This window comes from Pelophylax lessonae, assembly GCF_965119305.1.
Source record: "Pelophylax lessonae genome assembly, chromosome: 8".
Classification (NCBI taxonomy): domain Eukaryota; kingdom Metazoa; phylum Chordata; class Amphibia; order Anura; family Ranidae; genus Pelophylax; species Pelophylax lessonae.
In genome coordinates, this window is record NC_138775.1 from 75519799 (window position 1) to 75543953 (window position 24155).

General features: G+C 40.3%; 1 protein-coding gene across 1 annotated transcript in view; it reads left to right on the forward strand.

Moving 5' to 3' along the window:
- The window catches only part of SLC6A11 (solute carrier family 6 member 11), a 423717-nt gene that overhangs the window by 348534 nt on the left and 51028 nt on the right, over positions 1–24155 (forward strand). The window contains exons 10-12 of the mRNA XM_082265786.1: positions 5751–5863; positions 16530–16667; positions 18113–18215. Of these exons, the coding sequence (XP_082121912.1) occupies positions 5751–5863; positions 16530–16667; positions 18113–18215 (354 nt within the window). The remainder of the gene's footprint in view (positions 1–5750; positions 5864–16529; positions 16668–18112; positions 18216–24155) is intronic.

Here is a 24155-nt window from a genome sequence, read left to right on the forward strand (position 1 = left end):
TTTATTCACAAAGTTCTGTGCTTTATGGCTGTCAGCTTGTAGTTCTCAAAGAACTACCAGGGCGCTGTTGAGCAAGCTGCCCATTCCATACACACCCATGTACCCCTATACCATCAGAGATGCAGTCTTTGAACTGAGCACTGATAAAAAGCTGGTAGGTCCCTTTCCTCTTTAATCTGGAGGATATGGTGCCAATGGTTGCCAAAAAGAATGTCAATTTTCAATTCATCTGATGATGGAACAGTTTCCCACTTTGCAACAGACCATTTTAAATTAGTAATTTCTGGATCATGTTCAGATATGGCTTCTTCCTTGCGTGATATAGCTTTTTGGATTGTACAGCAAACTGTGTTTGCAGAGAGTGATTTTTGGAAGTATTCCTGAGCCCATGCAGGGATGTTACACAATTATACCTAATTTTACCATCTGAGGGCCATCTGAGGGCCTGAAGATTGTGGGCATCCAATATTGCAATTTGATCTTGTCCCTTGTACACAGAGATTTCTCCAGATTCTCGGAATATTTTGATCATAGTATGTACCATAGATGATGATATATTTAAAGTCTTCTTAATTTTACATTGAGGAACCTTATTCTAAAATTGTTCGCCAATTTTTAGATGCAGCTTTTCCCAGATTGGTGATTCTCCACCCATCTTCTGAGGCACGCTGACTCTCTAAGATGCTCTTTTTATACCCAGTCATGTTACTGACCTGTTGCAAAATAACCTAATTAGTTGCAATATGTTCTTCTAGCTCTTCCTTGTTAGTACCACTTATTTTGACAGCTTTTCTAGTCCTGTTGCTGCCATGAATTACAAAATTACCTTATTTTTTGTTTTTTTAAATGGCATATTTTCTCAGTTTAAACATTTGATATGTTTTCTACTCTCTATAGTGAATAAACTATGGGTTTAGGAGATTTGAAAATCAGTGCATTCTGTTTTTATGTAGCTTTTACACAGTGTCCCAACTTTTTTGGAATTAGGGTTGTATATACAGTGGATATAAAAAGTCTACACGCCCCTATTAAAATGTCAGGTATCTGTGATTTTAAAAAAATGAGTCAAAGATAAATCATTTCAGAACTTTTTCCACCTTTATTGTGACCTATAAACTGTACAACTCAGTTGAACAACAAACTGAAATCTTTTAGGTGGAGGGAAGTAAAAATTAAAAACAAAAATATCATGGTTGCATAAGTGTGGGCACCCTTAAACTAATACTTTGTTGAAGCACTTTTTAATTTTATTACCTAGCTCAGTCTTTTTGGGTATGAGTCTATCAGCATGGCACATCTTGACTTGGCAATATTTTCCCACTCTTCTTTGCAAAAACACTTCAAATCTGTCAGATTGCGAGGGCATCTCATATGCACAGCCCTCTTCAGATCACCCCACAGATTTTAAATCTGATTCAGGCCTGGGCCATTCTAAAACTTTAATCTTCTTCTGGAGAAGCCATTTCTCTGTTGATTTGGATAAATGCTGAAGTTTTTTGCCATCGTGAAAGCTGAAGTTCCTTTTCATGTTTAGCTTTCTAACAGAAGCTTGAAGTTTTTGTGCCAATATTGACTGGTATTTGGAACTGTTCATAATTCCCTCTACCTTTTACTAAGGCCCTGTTCCAGCTGAAGAAAAACAGCCCTGAAGCATGATGATGGCACCACCATGCTTCACTGTTGGTATGGTGCTCTTTTGGTGATATGCAGTGTTGGTATTATTTAAGCTGTTTTTTTTCTTTAGCCCCCCCCCCTCACCTTCCTAAAAGATTTCAGTTTGTTTTTCAATTGAGTTGCACAGCTTAAAGGTCACATTAATGGTGGAAAAAGTTCTGAAATTATTTATCTTAGTCTCATTTTTTTACATCACAGAAACCTGGCATTTTAACAGGGGTGTGTAGACTTTATATATATATATATATATATATATATATATATACATATATACATATATAGTATCTCACAAAAGTGTGTACACCCCTCATGCCATTGTAAATATTTTATTCTATCTTTTCATGTGACAACACTGAAGAAATGACACTTTGCTACAATGTAAAGTAGTGAGTGTACAGCTTGTATAACAGTGTAAATTTGCTGTCCCCTCAAAATAACTGAACACACAGCTATTAATGTGTAAACCACTGGAAACAAAAGTGAAAAATGTCCAAACTGGGCCCAATTAGCCATATTCCCTCCCCGGTGTCATATGACTCGTTAGTGTTACAAAATCTCAGGTGTGAATGGGGAGCAGGTGTGTTAAATTTGGTATTATCGCTCCCACTCTCTCATACCAGTCACTGGAAGTTCAACATGGCACCTCATGGCAAAGAACTCTCTGAGGATCTGAAAAAAAGAATTGTTGCTCTACATAAAGATGGCCTAGGCTATAAGAAGATTACCAAGTCCCTGAAACTGAGCTGCAGTAAGGTGGCCAAGACCATACAGCGGTTTAACAGGACAGGTTCCACTCAGAACAGGCCCCGCCATGGTCGACCAAATAAGTTAAGTGCATGTGCTCGGCATTATATCCAGAGGTTGTCTTTGGGAAATAGACGTATGAGTGCTGCCAGCAGTGCTGCAGAGGTTGAAGGGGTGGGGGGGTCAGCCTGTCCGTGCTCAGATCATACGCCGCACACTGCACTGTGGGTCTGCATGGCTGTCGTCCCAGAAGGAAGCCTCTTCTAAAGATGATGCACAAGAAAGCCCGCAAACAGTTTGCTGAAGACAAGCAGACTAAGGACATGGATTACTGGAACCATGTCCTGTGGTCTGATGAGACCAAGATAAACTTATTTGGTTCAGATGGTGTCAAGAGTGTGTGGCAGCAACCAAGTGAGGAGTACAAAGACAAGTGTGTCTTGCCTACAGTCAAGCATGGTGGTGGGAGTGTCATGGTCTGGGGCTGCATAAGTGCTGCCAGCACTGGGGAGCTACAGTTCATTGAGGGAACCATGAATGCCAACATGTACTGTGACATACTGAAGCAGAGCATGATCCCCTCACTTCGGAGACTGGGCAACAGGGGAGTATTCTAACATGATAACGACCCCAACCACACTTCTAAGACGACACTGCCTTGCTAAAGAATCTGAAGTTAAAGGTAATGGACTGGTGAAGCATGTCTCCAGACCTAAACTCTATTGAGCATCTGTGGGGCATCCTCAAATGGAAGGTGGAGGAGCGCAAGGTCTTTAACATCCACCAGCTCCGTGATGTCGTCATGGAGGAGTGGAAGAGGACTCCAGTGGCAACCTGTAAAGCGCTGGTGAATTCCATGCCCAAGAGGGTTAAGGCAGTGCTGGAAAATATTGGTGGCCACGCAAAATATTGACACTTTGGGCCCAATTTGGACATTTCTACTTAGGGGTGTACTCACTTTTGTTGCCCGAGATTTAGACATTAATAGCTTTGTGTTGAGTTATTTTGAGGGGACAGTAAATTTACACTGTTATACAAGCTGTACACTCACTACTTTACATTGTAGCAACGTGTCATTTCTTCACATGGAAAGATATAATAAAATATTTATGAAAATGTGAAAATGTGAGGGGTGTACTCACTTTTGTGAGATACTGTGTGTATATATATATATATATATATATATATATATATATATATATATATATATAAAACATTTAATTATGAACAAAAATGGCCTTTATTTTATTTATCAAGCACGAGCAGTGAACAGCCAGTACATAAAACAATCAATCTGATTTCGATTTCATAACTTACATGAAGCCTAATCATGGAAATGTAGTAACCAACAGATTGTTAAAGATTCCTGTTCATTTTAGTTCTTTGTCTTGATATTTGCTTCTATAATAATCTGGAAAACACCTACATTTGCTAATCAATGTGAATTTCTGTGCTTGTAATCCTCACTGATCATTCCTGATATTCCTCTCTGAAACCTATTGTTTTCATGCTGAGACTGTAAAACCCTTTAAATAAACCCTTAATAGTGTTATGCCATCACCTACTAATTTATCAGGATTTTAACATTATTATTGGCCTATGGTACATATCTATTTATAGGTTATATTCTTGGAAAGCAATGCAATGACCTGCTAAATCAAAAACTGCAAGAAAAGAAAGTAGTTCAAAGTAGAAAACATCTATCTTTGGACTTATTTAATGCCTTGGATGGTCATCAGTTGTCTTGTGTGACCCAAAAACTGTGAACGCCCAATTTGTCAATAAGAAGAAAAAGTAGGAAATCAGTTCTGTACAATTCTTCAGTTTGTTCTATTTTTTTTTTTTTTTAATCAATTCAACAGAAATGCATTGTCTCCAGGTTCCTCACCATTTTTGTCCCAAATAAATAAATATCTTCATTAAATATCCAAGAACATACAGTACAAAGATTAAAAACCTTGTTGGTGTGTTTCAGCTGTAATTTTAAAGATTCTGACTATTAAGTCTGGATAAAGGTGAAACACGTCAACCAGGTTTTTTAAATATTTGCTCTGTATGTTATTGGATTTTTTATAAAAATACAGTATTTTTTTATTTTGGAAAAAAATAGGGAGTGCTGAAACTTGAAGACTGAAACAGCACAAGCAGAGGTGTAGCCTATGCACCCAACCACACTTGCCTGGACAAAGAAGCGGAATAGTTGAGCAACACCAACTTTCAGCTGTGTGAACAAAATGCATTTATCTCAGATGTGTACATCTTTATTAGAAAGGTTCATTGTAATTTTATTACAATTGTATTGATATTAGAAGAATGATCAATAACACTGATAGAGTTGTTTGTTAAAGGCTGAATACTAGGAATTCTACCCACACTGTAGTCAGGGCCATGCATACACAGCTCATGCAAAGACCAAAGGCATTGGTATTCAAGGTTTGAGTGGTTAACAAAGGGTTATTTTGTATTTCTTTAGCATTTTCTGCAGCTATTTTACAAAAACATAACATTTGATAATGCATGCTAATCAGTAGAGGTTTTCTTCACAGTTACTCAAATTTGAATGTGCTACTTTTGTTTGCATAAAACTGTATTATTTGAGTTGAATATTTGTATTTATAATCAAATCTTAGCTATTTGCATGGTATGTAGGTAAAGGGGTTCCTGCTTCTTTATTATAATACTGTAGGAGGGCCTGTTCTCCCCATTACTGTGGGCTCCTTGCCCCTGACTGCTTACCTCTGGGATCCATACCTCTTTGAGGTATGGAATATGTAAAGGCAGCAAGAGATTTCTCACCCCTATGACACCACTATTCTAATGGGAAGGTACTATATTTCTGCATTAGGCCAGACCCTAAGAAACAAGTATAGAGCAACTTTTTTAGAAATAGTGATGCCATTAGGGTGAGTGTGGGTTATGCTAAAACAATTCACTGCACCCTGTGCAAGTAAATAGAAGCAGGATATTGGGTCTGACTGACTGTCCCTCATAATTGATAACAGAAATGAAACTGGTGAGGGGTCCGATGTATCTCTTTAATAGTTCACCGATGAGTGGCTTAGTTAGCCTGGGTGAATCATCAGTCCAGACCACATATTGCAATGTGACCTGATCTGACCTGATCAGGTGCATATCTATATTTGTGAGAACTTACTCAACGCAAATGTGACACTTTCATTATGGTCCTGTAAAAGGGGACACACGAGGGACGCAGGTGTGGGAAACCAGAAGGGGATTCCACCCTTCAATATCCATCACATTGAAATCAACTCTTACCATATCAATTGATGCTTTTCCGTGCAAATACTGCCATGAATGATTCTTTTTTCCAGGACCTGGTCTTGCTTTTATCGCTTACCCAAAAGCTGTTACCATGATGCCGTTGGCCCCATTATGGGCAGCCCTGTTTTTCTTGATGCTCATTTTCTTGGGACTTGACAGTCAGGTAAAAATGTTCTAAATGATTGCATTGTTCAAATAGTTTTTTTTTTGTTTAAATTTGTGATGTAATTCTACCACCAATGCAGTAGTATTTCATGTGACAACATTGGGTATGTCCTCTATATTTTCTAGCATTACTAATGATTGTTTTTTTTTTTTTATATATATATACTGCACTACTGCCAATACTACACATATGGATCTGGATCTCCTTAAAGGGTTGATCTTAATTTGATCCATCATCACTACTAGGGATGCAATGATACCAGTTTTTACTTTCGGTCAAGTACTTGCAAATATCGAGTTCCATTTACAAAATAAATGGGCAAAATCGCACTGCAAAGAATTGCATGCAATTTGAACAGTTCCTGTATGAATCACATGCATTTCCCCCACAGCTCCTGTGTGAACCCAGTATAGAAAGGGAAGCACCATCTAGTGCAGCAATGGGGAGTTTATTAAAAATGTTATAACAACTAGCATAAAGTACATATCTCATCAAATCCAAATCTGCATAGTGTCCCCATCCCACCAATGATATAAAACCTATCACTTCCGCCACTAGGACGTCACTTCTGCCCTATACTCACAGGGGTCCTGGAACGCCTGCAGCCTTGTAAGCATTGCAAATGGTTGTGGTTTGCTGTCATCGCCGGAATGAGGACACTATGCAGATCTGGATTTGATGAGATATGTACTTTAATGTGAGTTGTTATAACATTTTTAATAAACTGCCCATTGCTGCACTAGATGGTGCTTCCCTTTCTTAATTGGGTTACACAAGAGCAGTGGGGAAAATTGCATGTGATTCTTTGCAGTGCAATTTAAGTCCATTAATTTTATATGGAGTCAAATCACACCACAAAGGCATTGGTTTCAGGTATCCGGAGCATGTATGCTCGAGTATGAGTGAAAATACTTGTATCAGTATAACCCTAATTACTAGGGTCACTATTTCTGTTATAATAACTATTTTACACATGATACCTATTGAGAATCGTAGGTTGGGTTGGGCCTGATTTTAAATATTTATTGGCTTTATAGCACATATCTTCCAAGCGATGGTCTCTTCATTTACACTTGCTTCAAAACATGGCTTTAGACACGCTTTGTTAAAGCTCTCTGAACACCAGTCAAAGCCCCTGTTACTAGCTGGTTAGCTTAGCTTAGCAAATTTGCTGTTTGGAGGCTGAAGAGTGGGAAATTTGAGTGTAGAGTGATAAACAGTTTTTGATTTTGACTGCTGGTGACTGTTTGCATTTTAAGGGTCTCTTTCCTTGCAGTTTTTTGGGGTTTTTTTCCCTTTTTTTGTCACCTTTTTTTTTTTTTTTTATTTCTGTCACTTTTTTTTTTTTCAAATAGCCTTTTTTTCCCCTCTATCTTTCTTTCCTTCCTTCAGACTACTAATTAAGGGCAGTGGTTAATTGGTCACAGGTGCTTCAGGTCCTATTTAAATTTCTGCTGGACTCATTTGAGCTTGTTCATCCTTGAGCTTGTCACATTTTTGCTTGCTGGAACTCTGAGCAAGTGGAACTTGACTAAGTGGTGAGTTAAAAAAACAGAGTTTAAAACAGGAGATTTGAACAGGAGTCTTCAAACCTGTAAGGAACATCTGAAATTTTCTGTTAGTTTTATTATTGTTGTAACTGGGAAAATGTGTGCTAGCAAGATGGAAGGTTATGTGCAGTGCACAGTGTGCCGCATGTATACAATAACGGAGCAACCACTCCAGGATGGATACCTCTGCGACAGATATAAGCAGGTTGTCCTTCTGGAATCTCGCATTAGAGATCTGGAGGAGCAAGTTGCAACACTGGGCAGAACTGACAACCTTGAAGGGGGTCCTCTGCTCACTGAGCAGGTGGCTAGTTGGGTTAATGGGGAGGGTGGAGGGGTAAGTCAGGTTTACCAGGTAGGAAGATGGGTTAATACAGTCAGAGGGAGTGGTAGGGGCTCACAGAAAAGGAAGGCCAGACCTGGGTTTGAGCACCCTAACAGATTTGTCATGTTGGGTGAAGATGTGGGGGTGGCAAACTCAGAGGTGGCAGCCCTAGATGTCACTGCTATCCCTAACAGCCGGGAGAGCAGTCCATCTAGTAGAGGTGGTGAGGGGACTGTAAGTAGGCCTAGACAGTTGGTGGTAATTGGGGATTCTATAATCAGAAGGACTGATAGAATAATTTGTCGCCAGGATCGCCTCAACCGAATGGTTTGCTGTCTCCCTGGTGCCAGGGTTGGGCATGTGGTGGACCAGGTTGATAAATTACTCGGAGGGGCTGGGCATGACCCAGCTGTCTTGGTCCACATCGGAACCAATGACAGAATATATGGAAGGTGGAGGCTCCTTAAGAACCAATTTAATGAACTAGTGTCAGGGACTCACTACTAGAGATGTCCCGAACTATTCGCCGGCAAACAGTTCCCAGCGAACATCGCTTGTTCGCGTTCTCCGCGGCGGGCGAACATATGCGATGTTCGGTCCGCCCCCTATACATCATCATTGAGCAAACTTTGACCCTGTACCTCACAGTCAGCAGACACATTCCAGCCAATCAGAATACCCTCCTTCCCAGACCCTCCCACCTCCTATAAAAAAGCAAGGACAGCATCCATCTTAGATTCATTCTGAAGCTGCAGTGTTAGTTAGAGCAGGGAGAGTGCTGCTGCTGCTGAATTAATAGGGAAAACATTAGCTAGGCCAGTGTTCTGTGTCCACTCCTGCTGTAAGGACAGCATCCTGACAACACCCCAAAAAGCCCTTTTTAGGGCTGGTACATCAGTCTGCTTATATTTTATTTTTTTCTATATATATACAGACTGTACTGTGTGCAAACCACTCATGTCGGGTGGCACAGTACCTTGCAGATAAAAAAGTCATTTAATTTTTACCCTTTAATATAATTGCAGTTGCCTGCCGGTGTGTGTCAGGACCACTGACTGAACTGTGCCCACTGCCAGTGCCCACCACTCATATAGGGTGGCACAGCACCTTGCAGATAAAAAATTAATTTCATTTTTCCTCTGTAATATAATTGCAGTTGCCTGCCAGTGAGTGTCAGGTCCACAGACCGTACTGTGCCCACTGCCAACCACTCATATAGGGTGGCACAGCACCTTGCAGATAAAAAAGTAATTAAATTTTTCCTCTGTAATATAATTGCAGTTGCCTGCCAGTGAGTGTCAGGCCCACAGACTGTACTGTGCCCACTGCAAATGGACTGTTTGCGGTTGTTTGCGGTGAGTTAAACGGGGAGTTTGGTCTGTCACTGTGAAGCGGGCGTAACCCTTACACTACCTGATCGATACAACATCATACCTGATCGTATTACACACACTGGATGATTTAAAGCACGTTATTCCAAACAATTTAGGAATGTTAGGTGATTTATGCCCTTTATGGATTAAAACCCGACTCTGCGTCAACTACGTAATTTTCCATGGGAGTTTTGCCATGGATCCCCCTGCGGCATGCCACAGTCAAGGTGTTAGTCCCCTTGAAACAACACACATCACTATTGTGGCCAGAAAGAGTCCCTGTGGGTTTTAAAATTCGCCTGCCTATTGAAGTCTATGTCGGTTCGCCTGGTTCGCCCGTTCGCGAACATTTGCAGAAGTTCGCGTTCGCCGTTCGCGAACATAAAATTTTGTGTTCGCGACATCTCTACTCACTACCCTGCGCAGGCGCATTGGCGCCGCTAACCGGCTGAAGCCTATGCGCATACGTGTGCACTGAGGCTACCTTGGTGGAGATCGATGCTACCTTGGTGGAGATCGATGCTACCTTGGTGGAGTTTGAGGCTACCTTGGTGGAGTTTGAGGCTACCTTGGTGGAGTTCGAGGCTACCAAATTGGTGCCAAAATGGCCTATTTAAACACAGCTTTCACTCCAGGTGATTGCTGTGTTGTGTTCAGCTCTCCTGTACTCTGTGACCTGTTTGTTATCTGCTGTTCCTGTTTACCTGACCTGGCTTGTCCTTGGATTCTGACTACCTGCTGCCCGCCCTGACCCCGGCTTGTCCTTATCTGTTTACCTGCTACCGGCTATCAGTCCTGGACCTGCTTCTGGCACAACCAGGGAATCCGGGGGACCACGACCTGGTATTAGCAAGCAGCCAAGTCCAACCCCACCATCCTGGGGCCCTGGTGAACACCAGCTAATACTTAGACTCCGCACCTCTGGTGAACTTATGTCACGTCAGATACCCGGTAGACACTCCTCTACGTCAGGCTCTGCCACCTAACCCGTGACAACTAGGCTGCAAGTTGAAGGGAAGGACCTCCAAGGTGATATTCTATGAAATATTGCCTGTGCCATGCGCAACACAGAAAAGGCAGGGGGAGATGAAGAGAGAGCTGAATGCATGGCTAAAGACCTGGTGTAGGAAGGAGGGATTTGTGTTTTTAGAGCACTGGGCTCACTTTTCATTGGGGTGCAACCTATATGCTAAAGATGGTTTGCATCTAAATGGAAGGGGGTCTGTTGTGCTGGGGGAGAGGTTTATGGGAAGGCTGGAGCAGTTTTTAAACTAGGATTGAGGGGAGGGTGAATTAGATTATAATGGGGCAGACAGGTCAGACAGGGGTCAGCCCCTATTGGTGGGTGGAATGGGGAAAGATGGGGGGAGAGTTATGGTAGAGGATAAGAAGGTTCCCATGTTACAAACAACCATTGGAAATGGTACTATTTGTACCAAAATAAAAAACATGCAAAATAAGTCTGCAAAATGGGACAATGATTAAAAGTGTTTGTTCACCAATGCCAGAAGTCAGCCAAGCAAAATCGGTGAGTTGGAAGCTCTGGTGCACGAGGAGAACTATGATTTAATTGGTATTGCTGAATCTTGGCTTCATTCTTCACATGACTGGGCTATTAATATTCCTGGATATGCTCTCTTTCGGAAAGACAGGGTAAAATGGAGGGGTGGTGGTGTCTGTCTCTATGTGAGAAGTGATCTCAAAGTGAGTGCGAAAGATGACCTAGTTAATGGAGAGTGTGCTGAATCTGAAGCAGTATGGGTTGAAATGTACATGGGTGTGCGTAAAACAAAGATTATCATTGGAGTTTGTTATAGACCTCCCAGTATTAATGAGGAGGTGGAGACTCAGCTCCTGGCACAGATAGAAAGGGCTGCAAGGGTTGGGACAGTGTTAATAATGGGGGATTTTAACTACCCAGACATTGACTGGAGTAATGGCACTGCTGGAACAGTTAAAGGGCACAAATTTATAAACCTATTACAAGACAATTTTATGGTGCAGTTTATTGAGGCCCCCACTAGAAATGATGCTCTGTTGGACCTGGTAATCTCAAACAATGCAGAGCTTATTAACAATGTTCATATAAAAGAACATCTGGGTAGCAGTGACCATAATATGAATTAATTTAATGTTAGCTGTAAGCTAACGCATACAGGAAATACAAAAACACTTAACTTTAAGAGAGCAAATTTTCCAAGGATGAGGGCTGCTCTCCAGGATTTAGACTGGGAGGGAATATTGGCATCGATGAGCACAGAAAAGAAATGGGAATTATTCAAAAAGACTTTATGCAAACTCACTGCAAAGTATATTCCCATGGGTAATACGTTTAAAAGGCTAAAAATAAAACCTATGTGGCTCACAGCAAAAGTTAAAAAAGCTATAGATAAAAAGAAAAGAGCTTTTAAAAAATATAAAAATGAGGGAACACTATCATTGTTTAATTGTTACAAAGAATATAACAGAATATGTAAAAAGGAAATCAGGGATGCAAAAATTCAAAATGAACGACAGATTGCAAAAGATAGTAGGACAAACCCCAAAAAATTCTTCAAATATATTAACAGTAAAAAGGTTAGGTCTGAGCATGTAGGCCCTTTACAAAATAACCAGGAGTGGGTGACTGGGGACAAAGAGAAGGCACATTTATTAAATACTTTCTTCAGCTCTGTATATACAAAGAAGCATGGGGGAGCTCATGACCATAGTGAGGACGGTATTGACACAGCCCCAAATGATCCACAATGGCTCAAAAGTGATATGGTTCAGAAATATTTAGACAGAATAAGGGTGGATAAAGCGCCTGGACCAGATGGCATCCACCCACGCATCCTAAAATAATTGAGTGCGGTAATTTCTAAGCCTTTGTTTATAATTTTTAGGGACGCGTTAAGGACTGGAATAGTACCACTGGATTGGTGTAGGGCCAATGTGGTGCCTATATTAAAAAAGGGGTCAAAGTCTTTGCCAAGTAACTATAGACCTGTTAGTTTAACTTCTATAGTCGGGAAGATATTAGAGTTTGATAAAAGACCACATAGATGAGTTCTTGCTGGAAAAAAATATTTTAAGCAACAGACAGCATGGATTCATGAGAGACAGAAGTTGTCAAACAAACCTGATTTCTTTTTATGAGGAGGTAAGTAAAATCTTGGACAGAGGGGTGGCTGTTGATGTAGTATACTTGGATTTTGCAAAAGCGTTTGACACAGTCCCCCACACACGGCTAATGTATAAGGTAAAGTCTACAGGCTTGGAAAGATCGGTTTGTAATTGGATAGAAAATTGGCTAAAAGATAGAATTCAGAGAGTAGTGGTTATGATTCTTACTCTGAATGGTCTAAAGTTATCAGTGGTGTACCCCAAGGTTCAGTGTTGGGACCCTTACTTTTTAATATCTTTATAAATGATATAGGGTCTGGGATTAAAAGTACCATTTCAGTCTTTGCAGATGACACCAAGCTTTGCAGTGGAATAACTTTTTTACAGGATGTCTCCAACTTACAATCTGACCTCAATGCACTGTTTCATTGGGCCACTATGTGGCAAATGAGGTTTAATGTTGATAAATGTAAAGTTTTGCACTTGGGGGGGTAAGAATATGCATGCATCATACATACTAGGTGGAGTAGTACTGGGGGAATCCATAGCGGAGAAGGATCTGGATGTTCTGGTAGATCATAAGCTTTATAATAGCATGCAATGCCAAGCTGCTGTTTCCAAAGCAAGCAAAGTCCTTTCTTGTATTAACAGAGGCATGGACTCCAGAGAGAGAGATACTGTATAATTTTGCCCCTGTACAAATCATTAGTAAGACCTCATCTGGAATATGCAGTACAGTTGTGGGCACCAGTTCTTAAAAAGGATATCGGGGAACTGGAGAAAGTGCAGAGAAGGGCAACCAAACTGATAAGAGGCATGGAGGACCTCAGCTATGAGAAAAGATTAGAGGAACTGAATTTATTCTCTCTTGAGAAGAGGAGATTAAGGGGGGATATGATCAACATGTACAGTGGGTACGGAAAGTATTCAGACCCCCTTAAATTTTTCACTCTTTGTTATATTGCAGCCATTTGCTAAAATCATTTAAGTTCATTCTTCTTCCTCATGAATGTACACATAGCACCCCATACTGACAGAAAAACACAGAATTGTTGACATTGTTGCAGATTTATTAAAAAAGAAAAACTGAAATATCACATGGTCCTAAGTATTCAGACCCTTTTCTCAGTATTTAGTAGAAGCCCCCTTTTGATCTAATACAGCCAGGAGTCTTTTTGGGAAAGATGCAACAAGTCTTTCACACCTGGATTTGGGGATCCTCTGCCATTCCTCCTTGCAGATCCTCTCCAGTTCTGTCAGGTTGGATGGTAAACGTTGGTGGACAGCCATTTTTAGGTCTCTCCAGAGATGCTCAATTGGGTTTAAGTCAGGGCTCTGGCTGGGCCATTCAAGAACAGTCACAGAGTTGTTGTGAAGCCACTCCTTCGTTATTTTAGCTGTGTGCTTAGGGTCATTGTCTTGTTGGAAGGTAAACCTTCGGCCCAGTCTGAGGTCCAGAGCACTCTGGAGAAGGTTTTTGTCCAGGATATCCCTGTACTTGGCCGCATTCATCTTTTCCTCAATTGCAACCAGTCGTCCTGTCCCTGCAGCTGAAAAACACCCCCACAGCATGATGCTGCCACCACCATGCTTCACTGTTGGGACTGTATTGGACAGGTGATGAGCAGTGCCTGGTTTTCTCCACACATACCGCTTAGAATTAAGGCCAAAACGTTCTATTTTGGTCTCATCAGACCAGAGAATCTTATTTCTCACCATCTTGGAGTCCTTCAGGTGTTTTTTAGCAAACTCCATGCGGGCTTTCATGTGTCTTACACTGAGGAGAGGCTTCCGTCGGGCCACTCTGCCATAAAGCCCCAACTGGTGGAGGGCTGCAGTGATGGTTGACTTTCTACAACTTTCTCCCATCTCCTGACTGCATCTCTGGAGCTCAGCCACAGTGATCTTTGGGTTCTTCTTTACCTCTCTCACCAAGGCTCTTCTCCCCCGATAGCTCAGTTTGGCCGGACGGCCAGCTCTAGGAAGGGTTCTGGTCGTCCCAAACGTCTTCCATTTGAGGATTATGGAGGCCACTGTGCTCTTAGGAACCTTAAGTGCAGCAGAAATCTTTTTGTAACCTTGGCCAGATCTGTGCCTTGCCACGATTCTGTCTCTGAGCTCTTCAGGCAGTTCCTTTGACCTCATGATTCTCATTTGCTCTGACATGCATTGTGATCTGGAAGGTCTTATATAGACAGGTGTGTGGCTTTCCTAATCAAGTCCAATCAGTATAATCAATCACAGCTGGACTCAAATGAAGTTAAATATATGAGTGTCACAGCAAAGGGTCTGAATACGTAGGACCATGTGATATTTCAGTTTTTCTTTTTTAATAAATCTGCAACAATGTCAATAATTCTGTGTTTTTCCGTCAATATGGGGAGCTGTGTGTACATTCATGAGGAAGAAGAATGAACTTAAATGATTTTAGCAAATGGCTGCAATATAACAAAGAGTGAAAAATTTAAGGGGGTCTGAATACTTTCCGTACCCACTGTATAAATACATAAGGGGTCCATATAGTGAACTTGGGTTTGAGTTGTTCACTTTAAGGTAAGAGGAAAACAGATTTGGTCTACAAATGCGGAAAGGTTTCTTCACCATAAGAGCTGTGAAAATGTGGAATAGACTCCCTCCAAAGGTGGTTCTGGCTAGCTCACTAGATTGCTTTAAAAAAGGCCTGGATTCTTTCCTAGGTGTACATAGTATAAATGGGTACTACATTTTCTTTTAGGTAAAGTTGATCCAGGGAATATCCGATTGCCTCTCGGGGAATCAGGAAGGAATTTTTTTCCCCTTCTGTAGCAAATTGGATCATGCTTTGCTGGGGTTTATTTTCGCCTTCCTATGGATCAACAGCGGGTATAGGATTGTGTATATGGGATTGTATAGTAGGGTTTTCAATACTGTTTTTTTTTTTTTATGGTTGAACCGGATGGACTTGTGTCTTTTTTCAACCTGACTAAATATGTAACTATGTAAATAAAATGCTAAGCTGGCAATCCTGTTTACACCTTGGTTTTGCTTTGCTTTGCTTAGGCTTCACTTTAAAAATTAAACCCCATATTGCTTTAGTGGTGTTTTAAAGCATCTTCAAAGCCTCCATAGAAGTCTATAGCAAAGCTTGCTTTAAGCACCTGCAGCTTTTGAGAGGCTTTAATTCAGCTTTAGCCTCACCTTGTTTTAGAGAAATTGCACTTATGAGATATACATACACACACACACACACACACACACACACACAGCATCTGCCAAGCTTCAGTAAAGCTTCAAAAAAGCACCACCGAAGCATCATCAAAGCACCACCAAAGCATCACAGAAGCATCAAAAACACATTAAAAAAGCATGTTGAAGCGGTAGGCACTTTAATGTGTGTTGAAGTTGAAGCAAGTATAAATGAGCCCTAAGTCATGTATTATTTATCATTTAACATTAAGTTGTTTAATTTTATTCTACTTTGTTATTGTGGTTTGTTTCTATTAAACTCCTTCTTGTTATGGACTAGAGTCACTTTAAAAAAATCAGCACAAGGGATGGTACTTACATTTATTCCAAAGTGTCCCTTGTGCTGTCATGGTTGAAATCCTTTATCCTCTGCTCCTCTCCCATGCTCCACAGCTGTAATCTTCTGGTGCAGCAGGGACTAATAGTGCTGAGTTACGTGTCAGTTATGTGCTGGCTATGCCCTCTTTTTCCTCCCCCTCCACCATTCACAGAAGCTGTACTATAGCTTCCATTAATGAAAAGCCTTTTATGAAAAGAGGAGGAGAACTTTTAATTCATCCGTCCTTCCTCCACCCAGGTGAGCTCATCAGTCTGCAGCTTCTCTTTTCAATGTCTAATTACAAGCTAGAAAAAGTCCAAGACCTGTAAATGTGGTTTAATTGCAGCAGAAAAAAAATGAACATTTCAATCTGACATCACCATTATACTTGAGCGAGTTATACTAAGTTAAATTAGCAGAAAAAAAAACGCTTATATAGAGTATTTTTGTACAAGCGTTTAGGCATGTTTAGGAGAGTTTAGCATTTTTCTGCCAGAAAACTCCTCTAAAAAATGCAATGCAGAAGGATTTTTTTTTTTTTTTTGCTCTAAACATCCAAATGTGCATGGACACATAGGATAACACTGACCAGCTTCTACAGGCAGAACACAAAACACCTGTAGAAATAGCATTTTTAAGCCCAGTGTGCATGGACCCTTAAAATATTCCCTAAGTACTTTATTTTAACGGTAACATTTTGTCACCTTTGTTACTTAGAAATTATGAATATGGTTTGATATTAATCATGCAGTCTTTATGCTTGCAGTTTGTGTGTGTAGAGAGCTTGGTAACTGCAGTGGTGGACATGTATCCAAAGATTTTCAGAAGAGGCTACAGACGAGAATTATTAATCTTAGCGCTCTCCATTGTATCCTACCTTATTGGCCTCATAATGTTAACTGAGGTAAGATTATTTTAAGGGGTGTATTTTTCAGTATTGTTCCAGTTTCTTCTAATTTATGTTGCCTTAGAATATTCTATAACATGTATTAGGCTGTTGTCTTTAACAAACAATGGTTGAGTTAAATGTAGGATTGTTTGGACCATAGCTGGCAATACACATTTCAACCTGATTACAATCTTTCTACTACAATTTTTATGTTGATCAAAACTCTATAATGTGAAACCCTGTGTAAACAATGCATTCAATTTGTACACCTTCAAGTAGGCTCCTACACATATTAGTATCTTCACCCAAGATGCACACAACTTTCACCCAAGTTCCACATTTTCCAGTTCAATTTGAGTAATGATTAAATAGCATGATCAATAACAGGCCCTATAATTCTGTGATGTAAAGACGCTACACTTCCAACAGTCCAGTATGTCTCCCAGGCCACGTTCCATGATGTGTTTTGCTCCACCTCCTTGGCTTATTCATAGAGGTTCATAATAAACCCCATACTTGGTGGTAACGTTTGAGAATATTGTGCAATCAGATTATAGTATGATCAGTTTAAGTGACATATACAGAAAGCGAAAGAAATGTGCTGATCATTCACTGCTTTTTCAGTTGGGTGTCAAGGGTTCTGCAGATACAGTGAAGCCAACTTCTTCTTACTTCCTATATATTTATAAATATTAAAAAAAATGCAAACGTGGTAAGCGGTGATTTGGGTTGTAACCTGGGGTGTAACATGTAACAACTAACTCCCTTATTTAGACATTTAAGAATTAATTGGCTTCGTAAATTATAGCCGATATTATGGGAATTCTGAAACCCCCTGACCCCACCTTGGCCATTCTCCATATTAACATTGACCAATACCCATACCAATACAAATCCATAGCACTACATATACGGCTTACAGCCAAACTAGTCATTGCCAGGCATTGGAAAGACAACACCCCCCTCAACCCCTCTGAAGTTCTTGCACAGGTCAACTTAAACCACTAATATGAAAGATTATTTGCTGCTAGAACCCACGTATCCATCAAATCCTTTGATAAACAATGGGCAGCATGGACGACTTTGTACACCTGATGAAGTTCGCTGCACTCTATGACCTTGGTCCCTATATCCAAATTTCTGCCATGCTTGTGTGCCTTATGGATGTCCACCTTGTTATTGCCATTGATTTTTTCTGTATTATATGACCTTGGTTCCTATAACCATTTTATGTCATACCTAAATGCCTTATAGATGTCTACTTTTTTATTGCTATTGTTATCACTACTTTGTAAACAACATTTTTCTATAATGCAACTGTACACTCGCATGTTCTTGTTGTTTGTTGTTTTCCTAGTCAATAAAAATTTACTTTGGAAAAAAAAAAAATAATGAATTTGCTTGAAGGGATAGTACCAACACTTTGCATATGTAATCTTTTTTCTTTTCTTTGTTTTAAGGGAGGAATGTATATCTTCCAACTTTTTGACTCATATGCAGCCAGTGGGATGTGTCTTCTGTTTGTTGCAGTGTTTGAATGTATCTGCATAGGGTGGGTTTATGGTAAGTAAATGTGACATCTGCATCAAATTGACAAAATACACTGTATCAATCAGTTTTCCTACTTGTACTGCCTGTCACAAGGGAATGAATATGTAACAGAGGATGCTTTTAAGAAAATGAAATGTAGAGTGGTATTCTACATATTGTATTTTTTCATTTATTATAATCAGAAATAAAGAAAAAATTGATTTACCCCCTTCATGACCAGGCCATTTTTTGTGATACTTCACTGCGTTACTTTAACTGACAATTGTGCGGTCATGCAGCTCTGTACCCAAATAAAATGTGTGTTCTTTTTCCCCCACAAATACAGCTTTATTTTGGTGGTATTTGGGCACCTCTGAGTTTTAATTTTTTTTGTGTTCTAAACAAAACAAGACCGACAATTTTGAAGAAAAAAAAACAATATTTTTTACTTTCTGCTATAAAAATCTATACAAGAATTGAAAAAAATATTATTTCTTCATACATGTAGGCCAATGTGTATTCTGCTACATATTTTTTTGGTAAGAAAATATACCAATAAGCATATATTGATTGGTTTGCACAAAAGTTATAGCGTCTATAAACTATGGGATATTTATATTTTTTACTAGTAATGGTGGCGATCAGCGACTTATAAGTGGACTGTGATATTGTGTTGGACATTCTAACAGTAACTGATGCTTTCAACACTTTTGGGGACCAGTGACAGTAATACAGTGACCAGTGCTAAAAAATATGCACTGTCACTGTACTAATGACACTGGCTGGGAAGGGGTTAACATCAGGGGCGATCAAAGGGTTAACTGTGTGCCTAGCCAGTGTATTACTATACTGTGTGAGGGACTTTTACTAGGGGAAGAGATGGAATTTATTCTCTGCTTTGCAGGGACACAAATTCCATCCCCTCCCTCTTGTCAGAGAGGTGATCTTCCTTGTTTACATAAGCAGATCACCATTCTGTCTCTCTGCCTATCGACAGGCCCCCTACTCGGAAGAGTCGGGACATGTATATATACGTGATCCAGTGCACAGGTGCCTCCCTGTAGCAGTAAAACTCAGTGACGGCTGGTGCTCAAAAATTTTGGGAGGGCGCAAACAGAAAAATGTAATAGGCATTGCTTCGCGGCAAAAAACGTGGTAAAAATTGCGTGACTTTGAGGTCACACAAATGTGAAAGGTACAAAAATATGTAGCAGAAAACAAATTGGCCTAAAATGTTAAAAAATTTAGATTTTTAATTTTTTTTTTTGGAATTTCATATAGCAGAAAGTGAAAAATATAGGTTTTTTTTTTTTCAAAATTGTTGCTCTTTTTTTTTTGTTTATAGAGCAAAAATAAAAAATTGCATAGATTATCAAATACCACCAAAAGAAAACTCTATTTGTGAGAAAAAAAGACGTAAATTTCATTTGGGTACAGCGTCGCACGACCGCGCAATTGTCCGTTAAAGTAACGCAGTGCCGAATCGCAAAATAGGGCCTGGTCAGAAAGGGGGCAAATCCTTCTGGGCCTAAAGTGGTTAAAGTGTATTTAAACACTAACAATACATTTCTCTTATTTGCTCCTCTAAAAATACAATTAAAAGCATTTTATTTTGTTGGGCAAAATAAATAAATAAATAAATAAATGAACTGTTCACGCAGCCAGGAATCTTGTGAGCTGATAACTTTATGAGCTTTCTGGACTGTTATCAGTTAGCATTGTTCCCTGTTATCCCCATGAACTACAAAACACCTCCCCCTATGATGAAGAGAAGGAGGCCTTACCTCAACTCTCAGATTTTACTGAAACAATTTTCTTTTGTAAAGAGGTCCTATTAATTGGATGCATTTAAAATGTATGTGATTTTACCTTTTACATTCTCTTTAAATGCTTCCAAAAAGTAAAAAAGGAAGTCTGATTTAGAAGGACTTCTACTTTTTGCTTTGTTACCCAAAACAAAAAAAGTAGAACTCCTTATAAATTAGACTTCCTTTTTTACTTTTTGGAGGCATTTAAAGAGAATATTAAAGGTAAAATCACATACATTTTTAATGCATCCAATTAATAGGACCTCATTTACAAAAGAAAATTATTTCATTAAAATCTGTGAGTGGAGGCAAGGCATCCTTCTCTTCTTCATAACAGGGGGAGGTGTTTTGTAGTTCATGGGGATTACAATGCTAACTGATAACAGTCCAGAAAGCTCATAGTCATGTAGTGGCCCATACTGGAAGGATTTAGCAAGATTGGTAACAAACTTTTGCTAAATCCTTTCAGTATGGGCCATTACATGATCCATCCCCTTCCTTCCCTGGCAAGCTGGTGATGGGGGTTGCTTCCACTCACCTTTTGTATTCGCAGAGCTCTGGGGATCGACTGGGCTGAGGGCTCCCTCCTGCTCTCTCAGTCAAAAAGCTGCCCTGAACAATGGAGCAACTCTACAAATTCAATGGAGGTGTGCCAATGCCTACACATAAGTAAGGTGTCATCCCATGTGCCAGGGGGCATCAAGGCCCTTTAAACCTCCCCCTCCCACCAGATGCTGCCAATCTCTCAGCCAGCTGCTTCCTACCACCGGTTGCACAGAGAACAAATGAATGAAATGGAGCAGATGTGGGGATTCCCTGCTATGGCAGTACCACCCCCCAGCCTGGCATGGATGACAAGCTTCCTTCCACAGGTTATTGAATTCTGCTCAGCAACTCGATGATTTTCCCAGCAGTTCTCTGCCCCTGCAATGCTGTGCCTGCAGTATGTAGATGACAGAGGCACACACACAGCTCTAAGGTTGGTGCATGGCATCTGGACCTGGCACTGGCCACCTGGCATTAGCTTCACCCAGCTAGACCAGTCCAGTCTCCTCCCAGCTCACTACCTTTACCAGATCACTGGTACCCCCCATCCTTGTCCAGATTGCTGTTTTACATTAACTATTGAAGAGTGGCTGCAATCGCTCAATTTATTCTCCCTGGAGAAGAGACGTCTGAGGGGGGACATGATAGCAATTTGTAAATATCTTAATGGGGATCTCAGCTTAGAAAAAAAGCTGTTCATTCGAAGGAATTGCATGAGGACTCGAGGACATACAATGCTATTAGAGGAGAAGCATTTTAACCTCAGGCAACGAGGAGGATTCTTTACTGTTAGGGCTACAAGATTGTGGAATTGTCTACCACAAGAGGTGGTTTCTGCGGGTAGTATGGTGGCTTTCAAAAGACTCTTAGATTTACATCTCAAGGATCAGGACATTAAGGGCTATGTTAGATGATTACAGCCACACACACCTACACAGGTTGAACTGGATGGACTATTGTTTTTATTCAATCTCACCTACTATGTAACTATGTAACATTGCATCCCTGCAGCATGTAAGCCTATTGCATGCGTGTGATCTCCAGTGACCCCATATCAGGTAATGCGGGCTGTGTCCCCCTCAATCTGTGATATTGATCCCCTGGTAGGGATCCTTCCTGGAGACTGCAGAGATCCTGTCCATGTCCAGCTGTAGATCAGCGTCTCCTGAGCCCTGCTTTCTTCTCTTCTTGCTGGAAGTAATGAGGCGTTGTCCCATTTACACATCTTTTCATCTCCTTTATCTCAGTGGGATAAGCAGGTGATCTCTTCTTAATCTCCTGCAGGCAGCCTGACAGGTGCAGGTGCTGCTTTCATAAAGAGAGAGACAATGGAAAGACCGACGTCTGCATGGGGTGAGGCTCAGGCAGGAAGCAGACAGAGTGATGCCCAAGCAGCGCCCCTACGATGTTGGACGTCCTGGACCAATCACAGGGCGGCAATCATGAGTGGAGTGTTCGGGGCGCATCGCTCTGCACCCAAAGGACACTCAAAAAGGATGCCAATCAGCTTACAAGAAAGAGGAACATGATGCCAAAACCCCCACCCTCTCCATAGCCAGCAGTGTATCTGGCGCCCCGCTGTCATTAAAGGTAAACTTTTTTTTGTCACCCCTATTGACTAGCCGCCACTGGTAAAACTGCTACAAGGCGGACCTTAAATGGTAAATATGAAATATTGAATATTATTATGTAGTCTTCATTTCAGCCAGCAAGTGGCGCTAAACTTTTCTTTTCATATGTAAAGTATAGAACTCAATGATTCGTCACAGCAGTGCCTCATCCCTTACCAAGGTCTTAGGCTGGCCATGGATGGCGCACATTTCAAAACGATTCCTGATGAACTGGCTGAAAGTCAAGACATTGGTGGGCCTGCAAGCAACACCTGCTCAAAAAACTTAATTTAAAAATCTACTGAGCAAATTGAAAAATTATCAGTCAATCAATGACTGCAGCACCACTGTACTCCAGCAGCCACTGTTCTACATTTAGTATGAGGGTTCAAATAGACAAAGGGAACCTCAAAGCAAGCTGCTTCTGCTTTACTGTCTCTTTAACTATTCTGTACTACTCTGAGATTCCTTTCCATGTATTAGGTATTTATTTGTAAAATAAGTCATGTAGATATATTAAAGCCTAAATGGAAAAAAAAAAAAACATACAAGGGACATGACTTACTATCAGAGTAATGTGTTCCTTATGCTGCTGGCTCCTGCTTTAGTTGAAATGTCCCATCCTCCAATGACACCCCCCCCCCTCTTTTCCCTAGGCAGACCTTTCATTTATTCTCCTGTCCACCATTTATAGGAGCTATAGTAGAACTTATTTGAGTTGAGGAGGTGGGTGGAAAGGGCTGGCATATTCAGCCCCCTTCATATGTTCATATAAGTACAGAATCAATGTGAAATTGTCCAAAGTGGCTTGTAGTCTGCCTAGATGCCTGCTCCAAACAAACATCCAAAGGAAATATTTTTTAAAACTGCTTTCAGGTATGCAATGTTAATGGAAGCACATAAACATATATTGAAGTTTTCTCAAATTTAACTGCAAAGGTGGGCATGCACTTTAAAAAAACTAAAATATGTTTGCTACAGTTGCATCAGAGTTTCCCTAGAGTACTTGGTTAGATAGAGTATGGTTTGGGAAAAATTTACCCAAATCTGTTCACAGACTTCATAACCATTACTGCCATTGCTAATGACATCTTTTCACATTTCCACATTAATTCCTTTTAAAATTTGAAAAATTGGGAATTCTCATATAGCCCCTTTTTCTTTGAAAGCTATGACTTTAGAAGAATTAGGCAAACGCCTTGTTTTTTTATAGGATGAAGAGAAGGAATACAAAGTGGTAACTCGGTTCAGAGTTAGATCTACTATATTACTAACATGCCACTAAAATGCCCCAGCAAAGATGTGATGGAGTAGTGATTTACTGGCAGCGGGTTGAACTACCGTGTGACAGAGACTCATTGTTATAGCAAATGAATTGTCCTGTTACAATTGAAAATTCAAACAAAGCACCCAATAGACAATATCAAGAACTTGTCATGGATGAATCAGGCTTTTGATACTTTGCAAAAAATTGGCACTTGTTGCTTATATACCCTTTTTATTGTTTTTGCAGGCATCTTTTTAACCACTTTAGCCCCAGCCCTATTTCGGACACTTTTTGTTCACAAGTTAAAACCAGTATTTTTTCCTAGAAAACTACTTAGAACCCCCAAACATTATATATATCTTTTTAGCAAAGACTCTGGAGAATAAAATGTCGGTCATTGCAAAATTTTTTGTCACGCGGTATTTGCGCAGCGGTCTTTAAAACGCCATTTTTTTGGAAAAAATTTGAAAAATCACATTTCACTGCATTTAAAAAATACTAAACAGTAAAGTTAGCCCATTTTTTTTGTATATTGTGAAAGATGATATCACGCCGAGTAAATAGATACCAAACATGTTACGGTTTAAAATTGCGCCCCCCCGTGGGATGGCGACAAACTACGGTCAATAGAGATCTCAATCTGCGACGCTTTAAATTTATTTAACGGTTACCAGTTTAGAGTAAGAGTGTAGCTCTTTTTTTTTAATTATTGCCCACGCTCTGGCGATCGCGGCGATACCTC